The sequence below is a fragment of the Populus alba genome, chromosome 4, assembly GCF_005239225.2.
Source record: "Populus alba chromosome 4, ASM523922v2, whole genome shotgun sequence".
In the NCBI taxonomy this organism is placed as follows: Eukaryota; Viridiplantae; Streptophyta; class Magnoliopsida; order Malpighiales; family Salicaceae; genus Populus; species Populus alba.
The window spans coordinates 16,157,659-16,167,898 of NC_133287.1; the positions used below are offsets into that span (position 1 = coordinate 16,157,659).

The window sequence follows — 10,240 nt, forward strand, 5'->3', positions numbered from 1 at the left end:
TTTTTCAAATCAGAGAATATGTATCTGAATATTCATAATAGTAACACAAAGTGAGACAAAGTAGTTTGATTAGACCAAGCCAATGAAAAAAAAAACAAAGAAAGAGAGAGAGAGAGAGAGGAGGGGGTGGAGCTTAGTTTGACCGAGTTTGGGGACTTGGGGCTCATTCTAAACGAGCTTGCATGATAAATATTATTCATGAATAGTAAATATTATTCATGAATAGTAAGTGAGACTATATCGAGTTAAGTGATGAAAGAAAAATATAGAGAGATGAAGTTTGGTTGGGCTATGGCCCAAACAATTCTTATGGATCTTAGTTGGACCTTGGCCCAATCAAGTTGCTTCTTTTTTTAATTTCTTTTTTTGTTGTATTATCAGATATATTCTTCTGTTTCCAATAGTATATAAGTGCAAAAATTATCTTATTCAGTTCATTAATAAACCTTTATCTAGTTTCGAAAAATGGTAAAGAAGATAAATTATTGATTAACTGCCAGATTAAAATTTATTAATAATGATGATTTTACAAAAAAGATTCTTTTCGAATTCACTATTGGAAAACTTCTCCTTCCTTTAAATTTGTGGGTTTTCTTCATAGAACATGTTATTACCTATTTTTTATCCCATAAAAAAAATAAAAGAAAGAAAATCCAAAAATACAATAAATAAATAAAAGAAGAAAGCCTTAGAAGATTGTCCAAGTTGGTTATAAAAGACCAAGATGACAAGTGAAAAGATTGGAAGACAAAAATGTATAAGACTATCAAAAGTAGCAACCCAATTCTAACTTAAAAAAGGTCTCATTGGTGTTTTTTTTTTTTTTTAGGGTAAAGAAATATAATTTTAAATAATTAAGGACATAATGAGAATTATGGAAGGCTTAATTATTTTTATTATTGTCTTGATTGCAAGAAAAATCAGTTTTCTGGAGTCAATTTGGGTGTTAATAGGAAGAAACAAAAGTTTGGAGATTGAAATTAGACTTTGAAAGGTTTAATTGGTCAAATAAGAAGCTTAATTATGAAAAAAAATAAAGTTTGGTGGCCAATTAAAAACTTAATTGCAGTTTCCTAATACCAAAAACTAACCTGGAAGTGGCGCACAATTTCGGGGGTAGAAATTGGTGGAATCAGAGGCCAAAATTGAAAGGAATTGAAATTTTGGTGGTCAATTAATGATGAAATTGAATAAATTAAAAATCAAGGACTCGTTTGTAAAAGGCGTTGGACTTTGGGGCTGAAATTTGAATTTGAAAAGGGTGTAATTGCATGCAATTAAAAGTTGAGGGACAATAACAGTGCAATTAAAAGGATTTGGAAGAGGAGGGACCAAATTGAAATTGGCCAAATCTGAAAATAAAAAATCCTAATTTCTAGGGTTTAACCTAGACGGCGTGTTGTTCACCTGCCATTCATCTCCTTCCTTTGTAATTTTGGATGATTGCATGTTTAGGAAAATAAATGTGGCGTCTCTAACTACTTCGAGGGCTATAACCACCATTATTCAACTGGTAAACACTCCCTCTACAACCTTATACCTGTCACACGTCTGCGGCGTCGCGATGAATATTCCACTTCAATATAAATGTCTATCTATCTAGCAAATATGGGGAAACAAGAAATTCTTATCTTTTATCGGTGAAAAATGGAATGGGAGTCGCCACCTGATATTTTGGTCACTAGAAACCCTAACTAGTCTCAGTGATCGGGTACAAGGATTGATTGCGTAAATGGAAGGTATTAGCACCCCAAATACGCCTTACTTAAGGTAAGTTACATTGTTTGATTGTCTGGTAAAAAGCTAAGGTGTTATTATATTTTTAATTGTTGGTCTATCTATGGTTCAAAAAAAGTCATCATCAGTAAGAAAGTTCTTATCTTATTGGGTAAAAACCTAACCGTTCTAATATCTATATAAATACTATATTTTTAATATCAGGAATATGTTTTACGTATAAATTTATAATCCCAGATACTAAAAGAAGATAAAAGTATTTTTTAGAATTTTTGAAATATTGGCTTAGTTCTCATGGCTCTAACTAACTTGTTATTAAAACCAAAGTGCATGCTAAAACCTTTTTTTGAATTTTTTTTTTTTGTGTTGTATGAAAATAATATGTGATGGTTTTTCTTATCTTTGAGAGGCTTGGTTGTATGCATGAAAAACAAAAAAAAAATTTGTTTAACAAATTTTTTTGCAATGTTTTGACGAAAACTAGATATTTTAATACTAGATTTGTATCTTTACGGTATAAAAATACAAACCAGTATTAAACAATTTTGATAAAAAAAAAATATGCAGGAAAATCAATAAACTTTTTAAGGATTTTTTAGAATTTTTAATTATATATATATATATATATATATATATATATATAACATTATAACATATACTATAATATTATAATTATCTGGGTTGGGCCAGAACCGGCTTGGCTGAAAAAAAAAAAAAAAAAGGGCTGGGCCAGAACTAGCCTGGCCCAAAAAACAAAAAAAAGGGGAGGGGGGGAATGATTGCCCCCCTCCCATCCTTTTGCATGCAGAACGATATTTGTTTTGCATGCAGGAGGAGATGAAGTAGGAGACGAAAGAAAAAAGTGAGGGGGAAGAAGAGTTACCTAGTGCAAAAGAGGCGGTGCCTTATTGGTTTTACTGCTTCGTTGGCGGTGTTGCGATGGAGGCCGGTGGCTGTGTCGTGGCTTATAGACAGTTGCTCTAAGTAGCGGTGCTACTGTTTCAATCGGCAAAGAGAGAGGTTCCTGCTCTTCCCCTCTCCTCAAGTGTTTTGTTTTTTTCTTTCTCTTCTTTCATTGTCAAGTGGTTTCTCCCTTTGTACTCCATGATTATTTTTCTCTTAAATTCCCTCCCATGTTTCAAGCTTCCCCGTATTCTTTCCTTCCTCTCTCTATTTTGTTTCCTCTCTTTTCTATTCTCTTCGTCCTCTCCCTTTTTTTTTCGTCCCTATTGGTGGTGTTGAGAGCAATATTTATAGGGCAAAAGAGAGCAAGGGCGTCCCTATCGCTGCCCATGAAGAGCGGTGCCTTCCTGCCCTGTCACAACACCGAATGAGGTGCCCAGTGGGTGTGGATTGTAGGGCGCGACATTGCTGGTTTCTCATCATGAAGGGGTGTGGGGCTTCAGGTTTTGGCAAAGCATGCAACAAGAAGGAGTAAAGAAGAAAAAAACAAAAGCTTATATCTTCCTCTGCTACATGTCTAAGGAAAGAAGAAGGAGGAACAGTGTCACTCAAAACGACATTGTTCTTTTCTTTTCCTTTTTCTTTTTTAACATGAAACAGCGTTGTTTGAACATGAAACGACATTGCGTTGAATTTTGTTTTCCAACAGGGCTCTTATCATTCAATTATATATTGTCAAAATTTCAATCTTTTTATTTTTGAACCTCCTTAATCAATTTTTCTGACCATTTTCTGAGCGCTCCAGCCTCCTATTATTTTTCTAATTTCTTCTGGCTATATATTTATTATTATTATTATTATTTATTATTATTATTATTATTTAATTTTTTATTTGTGTGGGGATCCAAAAATGAATTATAACAATGCCTATGAAATTAGACGTTTACACCCCAATCATTCCATATAAGTCTTCATTAACTTATCCCCAATCAACGTCTTCCATAGAATTTATTTTGGCATACAAGTCCATAATGAATTCAAAACACCAGATTTATTCATGAGAAGAAAATTTTATTCTAAACTATAGACGAACCATTGGTTAGGAACCTAGCAATACCTTTAAGTCACATCTAGACCACGCAATGCAACTTATCTTAGGTAAAGTGCGCTAGTGGTGCTAATACCTTCCCTAGCTACAACCAATCCATTACCTTAGAATTTAATAGAAGACCAGTCCACCCAAGTCTCCTAGCGTCCCTGAACTAAACAACTAGATAGCGACTCTTTGATCCTGATGCCACAACCTCACACGCACATATGCGACATAGCTTAATATTTTTTGGTGTGTAAGAATATATATACACACTAAATAAAAGATGATATCGAAAAATTATTTTTCATAAAATCAGCATTATTATTATTAAAAAAACTCTAAAACCGATCAGTTCTTGGATGAATAATCCTCTAAATCTCTCTCTCCCTCTCTTAAAATTAGAGAATATATTTGAAAAATATCTTGAAAATATCTATAAAAAATATAAGAAAAGGTATTATTCATGAATTATAATGAATAATACAATGTAAATAGTACTATTCATGAATAGTAACTATATGAGACAAAGTAGCTTGGCTAAACCAAACCAAGGGAAGAGAGAGAAAAGAGAGAGGGGGTGGAGCTTGGTCTGACCAAGTTTAGGGATCCAGGACTCATTGTAAATGAGCTTTGCATATTATTCATGAATAGCAAACAAGATTATATTAAGTTAAGCGATAAGAGAGAAATGAAGAAAGATGAAGTTCAGTTAGGCCACTATCCAAACAAGTCTTGTGGGACTCAATTGGACCTCGACTCAACCAAGATGCTTTTTCTTTTTTAATTTTATTTTTGTTGTGTTATCAAATATATTCTTTTATTTCTGAGATTATAAAAGTACAAAAATTATCTTAACTAGTTCATTAATAAATCTTTATCCAATTTCTAAAGGGTAAAGAAGAAAAAATGTTGATTAAATGCCACATGAAGCTTTATTAATAATGTTTATTTTACAAAAAAAGATTCTTTTTGAATTCATTATTGGAAAACTTCTCCTTTAAATTACATAGATGCCTTTAAAAGGCTAGAAAAAATAAAAGGCTACGAGAGCTTTTGCGTAATTTTCTTTCTTTAAAAATAATATAATTACCTCGTTGTCCTTGAAGTCAAAAAAATTAAAGGATGGGTCAAAGGGTATTATAGTATTTTTCTTATGTTTTTTTTTTGTTATACTCTATTTTGATTAAGGGAAAATTATTATTTTCATAAATAAAAATAATAATAATAATAATAAAGAAAAAAAAATAGGTGATTCATGCTCTCATTGCCCGCACGTTTTGAATAGCACATACAATATTGTACGACAACCAAAATTTGTCAATTGTCGTGCCATTTGAAACATCTAGTGGAGACAAAGCTTATAGGAGGACACATGTTTCTCAAATAATGAAGGATTCATCCTCTCTTTTTTTCTTTTTTTCTTTTTTTTCATATTTTCCAATTAGTTACTAACCAATTTTAAAGTACTAGAAGAATGTTTTATTTTTTTAATGTGAGATTTGAAACCCTTTAGCATATATACTCAACATTCACAAGAAAAAAAAGTTATGTTTCTTAAAATGGGATAAAAATTTTTTTTTATTTAAATACTTCAACTTAAAAGAATAAGATAATATCTTTTTAATATAGGATAAAAAACTGTTTGAAATAATCTTTTAAATTTTATCATTTACATGTATAGTTTATATCTATATGAATTACTTTTTAATTTTTTTATATAAAATATTAAAATTTTAAATATATTTTTTTGATTTTTTTAAATTAATTCAAATCAATTCTACAAATTAAGATTCAACTTTTTAATGGGGTCAACCTCGAATCAGTTTTGATAACCATGGTTTAAGCTATAAATAAAGTGAAGGGTAACTTTAAAGAAAGGAAAACAGGAGATGGGGTCAATGAAATGGATAAAGGTGGTCATATCCTAGTGATTAGTGAACAAGTGGTTAAAAACCCAAGAATACAAGCCTGTGCTTTCTCAGGTTTTACTTATATAGTCACATTCTTACCGTTAAACAGAGAATTTACACCATTATGATTCATTAATCACATGGGACTGCCAAAAAGTCACAAATCAAGAAGTATGATTTTATCAATAACCTTTGATCCTAATCATCCATTTCAACTTTTCGTATCAAGGCCCCACGTGTGGTTCATACACCATGGGTGGCACTTGCTACCAAAAATCTCTAGTTCTTACATTGCATAGAGATGAACGGCACCTGTAATTTGGTCATTATCATCAGATAGTTACAGGCTAGCTGAAAGAAATGTCACAAGCAGCAGTAAAGCCAGACGGGTCTGATTCTCCGGCAAGAAAATCTTGCATGTTTTACAAGTTGATGGTTGCTTCCATTCTCCAAGACAAAAAGCTGGTACACTTTAATTTACTTTCTTGCTCTGTTTGCTTGTTTGGTTACAGAGAAAATGAAGAGAAGAGTTCTAGCTTCTATTTAGGTACTCAAAATGTAGAAATCTGTTTGGCTTTTGAGAAAATTGCAGGAGTTCTAGTTTTTCAGTTAGAATCCAGCTTTGATTACCGACAACGACTTTTTTATTATCTTTTTTTTTTCTTATTGCAAATTTTGCTTGATGATTTTCTATCCTCGTAGGAGTTGAAAATTTTCAAATTTGTTAACCAGGCAAGGTTGAAGAAAGAGTTGGAAATTAGCTTACTGTTAATGTCTCTACTCTTTTCAGATTGTTTTGACAAATAGTTTGAGTTGTGGATCATCGTTTGCCTTATGGGTCTTTCTTTTCCTTAATTCTTGTGTATGTGGCCTTGAATGGTGTTGTTATTCATTTTTCTTTGTCTTTCTTTAGCCTTAATGTCTTGCTCTTTTTTCGTCTTTAAGGTATTTTCTGTGGTTTGCTCTTGTTTACTGTACAAGAGGATTCAATTGTTTTGTTTGACTTGAAAGAGAGCGCCTAGGTTGTCTTGAAAGATGGTGTCTTTGTTTCGAAATGTGACTTGATTGTTTATGCCAACAGAAGATACCAAAAAAGTTTGTCAACAAATATGGAGATGAACTTTCTTCCGTTGCCACACTTACTGTTCCCTGTGGTCGTATCTGTCTAGTGGAACTGCAAAAAGTTAACGGCAAGTTATGGTTTCACAATGGTTGGCATGAATTTGTAGAATGCTACTCCATTCGTGTTGGGTATTTCTTGGTCTTCATATATGAAGGAAAATCAAACTTCAATGTTCATATGTTTGATTTGACGGTTTCAGAGATAAAGAATCCATGTAATTCTCTTAGTCAGTTGCAGGAATCCAGTCATGACAATCCATGTCTATTACCCCATGAGAAAGATGATGGCCTTGAAAAAATCTTGGGTTTCAGACCTCCATCTCCTAATCTCCTTTCCTCGATAACCAGCAAAAATTGTAATGAATATATCCATTGCAACTGGATTCAATCTACTTCCACTGCTAGTCTAGAGAAGCCACACGTAAGAACAGATGCGTACAATATGAGAGAAAACTTTCAATCTTCTCGAGACATAGGCACACAGTTTAATGGGATGGAGCTTACAAGTACCGAGGATGGAGCTGGTTCCATTATCCCATGCATAACAAGAAAAACCAGAGGACGCAAACGGAAGAGTGAGAATAGTAAGCATTTTTAACTTGCATTCCGTCTTTATGATATGTTCTTAATTGACTTTTACATCACTAGTTAGTTGAAGATGTTGATAAACATGAGTCACTAGGCATCCAGAACGTGAAGCTAAAGTCGACCCATGTAAGAAATACTTCTGAAACCCTTACAAGGAGGCGGAGAGCCGTAACACCAGAGGAAAAGGAAAGGACAATTCGTGCAGCTCACATGTTCAGGTCTGATAATCCTTTTTTCCGGGTTATCTTGCGACCATCTTATGTATATAGGGGATTTCTTCTGGTAAGCCCTTGGACTGGATTGTTTAAAATAATCCCTAATTTCATTTGTAAAGAATGTATATAAAGATTCGATCGTTTTCTTTTACAGCACATCCCATCCAGTTTTGCGCGGACCTTTTTGAACACGGTTACAGGATTTGTCAACCTTCAGGTTTCTGATGGAAAACAATGGCCTGTCCGATGCTCTTTCAAGGATGGTAAAGCAAAGTTGGGCCAGGGGTGGACGGAATTTGTTTGGGAAAATAATTTGGAGGAAGGGGATGTTTGTATCTTTGAGTTGATTCAGGCAAAAGAAATTGTGCTGAAAGTTGCTGTATTTCGAGTGCTTGAAGATGCAGCACCAACTGGCCAACTTTCAAATTAGATTCAGCCAGACAGGAAGTGAATTGTAAAACATCAATCAGGTGCATCACTTTTCGTGTTCTATTAGTTTGTTAACCTTTGTTTATTCAGCTGGAACCTGATGCTAACTTCTTTCCATGCATATTGCCAATGTAACATGATTGATCTTTTATCTGCTGGTGCGATCTTAACATAACTAGCATGTAAAGGCCCTTTTTCTTTTCTTGTTTGTAATCCCAAATAATATGTGGCTGTCTGAAGGGGTTTGCCGCACCTTTTGCATCTCAATTCTAGCGATGCGATGGCATTCAAGCTGCCTTGTATTTGTGCATAGCATGACTGCTTTGTAAATTATAAAGAGTAATTATCAGCTTAGGGTTTCATGTTGTAGAATACATAAGCGACTCCCTTGTATTGTTTTCGTGTCAAGTGTTAGGGGGGAAGAGTTATAACTTTTCCTTAACCAGCTGGCCGCAAAGCAAGCTTGTTCTCAATTCTCAGCATCTAGTGTCGCAGTTAGGCCATCTGAAAACCATTATTGCTGTTTTTCGGTTGGATGGAAAGGTTTGAGCTTAAAATCAGAATTGTTGGGTTGGCAGCAAACACTTGCTCTCGGACACTCGATTGATATTGTGATAATGATTGTTTTTCAAAGTATTTTTTGCTTAGATGCATAAATAATATATTTTTTTGTCCCAGAGTTGATTTGTAATTGCGATTAGTCACTTCTACTTTGCGTGCAATTTATCCTGGAGTTGTTCAAAAGTCAATTTATCTGAATGGGGCAAGTCATGAACTTCGTGCTTTGTGTGCAATTGTCCTAGAGTTGATTTGTAATTGCGTTTTTCTCTAGGTAGCCTTTGTCCCATGCAATTTTTTTCTTTGATTTCTTCTTACCGAGAGTTCCTGCTCGTAAATGTTGTAAGGGTATCTTTTCTTAAATTTGAAGTGGTGGTGGTGATTATATTATCTTTTTCTTTCCTTTCTCCTGCACCCACTAGCTTAGCTGGGAAAAATATTTTAGTCAACCTTTTTAGTGTTTTGTCTTGATTCTTTAACGAAGATCATCAATGTGCCTCATTATTTATATAGGTAATTATCATTACATGGACAATCGGACTTAGCCTAGAGAATCACGGAAGATCCTGGAATTCAAATGATTTCCTGAGAAGAAGAAAAGGTGGTAGAAATCTGGATCAAACCGAAGAAAAACATGCCACAAACTGCCATTGTTATCGAATATCAAGCATGAAGGCAGCAAACCCGAAGCAATTCAGACAGCTTCGATCCTCAAAAACTATATTTTCTTAACGTGAACGTTCAAGGAGCCACCATTCCAAATAAGAGAGAAGTTATGAAAAACATTATCTCATAGACTCAAATCTTTGTCAACCGTGGTGGGCAATGATTTCAACAAAACTTTGTCGTGATCACACTTGCAACGACGGTCGAATAATAGAACTTACTTCTAAAACAACAACATCAAGCCCTGCAACATCAAACGACAATACCCGAAAAATAAATGGATCCTTAGAAAGGATTGTTTCTAAGGGGCACCAAACATATCACAAAAGAGTCTGAATTTTAGAGAAAGAAAGTGCAAATCAACGAGTAAGCTTATCACCAGTGCAACATTACTATTAGTTTCACAATTAAGGAGACCTAAGTTAAAAAGTCATATTTATATTATTTAAAATGTTATTTTATCAATTTAGCTCTTCCAAAAAAGCTGAAAGTATCAATATTAAATATATTAAAATATAAATGGATTGTTAAAATAATTTTTTCCATTGCAGTGCATATAATAATAATAAAATTATATTTATACTATTCAAAAAATCATATCAACCATTTGATTCTTCTAAATAGCTTTTGTCATTGAAGGTACTCCAAGTTATCAAAAGGGCGGATTGCATTCTGCAAGGAAAATGGTTTAAATGAAGGCATGATTGTTTGTTTGAGCATATTGAGGGAAAGAACAGTGTGCTGAAAGTTATAATATTTCGTGCAGATGAAGATGGTGGATCTTTGAATTGACATGTAGGGGAAAATGAATTGTTCAGAATCCATTGTTAGTATATGCTTGCTTATATTTATGACTTATTGATTAGTTTTAAAATCCAAGATGTATAGAATAAAGCTAATGTTTTGGATAATTGGAGGATCTTTTAGTTTAAAAAATCTGATTAATTCTCCTTAGTCAAGATGTCTGGTAGCTGTGGTAGTAGCAGGTGATACCTGATGAGCCAGGTGACCAGTAGTTG

At 33.6% G+C, this 10,240-nt stretch overlaps 1 protein-coding gene across 4 annotated transcripts; it reads left to right on the forward strand.

Annotated features, from left to right (window-relative positions):
* Positions 1–5,849: 5,849 nt before the first annotated feature.
* LOC118050722 (B3 domain-containing transcription factor VRN1) lies at positions 5,850–9,449 on the forward strand. Of its 4 annotated transcripts, XM_035061157.2 has the most exons (5): positions 5,851–6,108; positions 6,725–7,349; positions 7,448–7,635; positions 7,723–8,038; positions 9,069–9,449. In XM_035061157.2, exons 1-4 carry the CDS (start codon positions 6,004–6,006, stop codon positions 7,996–7,998), a joined length of 1,194 nt encoding a protein of 397 aa, XP_034917048.1. In that variant the 5' UTR covers positions 5,851–6,003; the 3' UTR covers positions 7,999–8,038; positions 9,069–9,449. The 4 variants fall into 4 exon arrangements, with proteins under 4 accessions (XP_034917049.1, XP_034917048.1, XP_034917047.1 ...); XM_035061158.2 differs by lacking the exon at positions 9,069–9,449 and having other exon boundaries at positions 5,850–6,108; positions 6,728–7,349; positions 7,723–8,154; XM_035061156.2 differs by lacking the exon at positions 9,069–9,449 and having other exon boundaries at positions 7,723–8,154.
* The last annotated feature ends 791 nt before the right edge of the window (positions 9,450–10,240 follow it).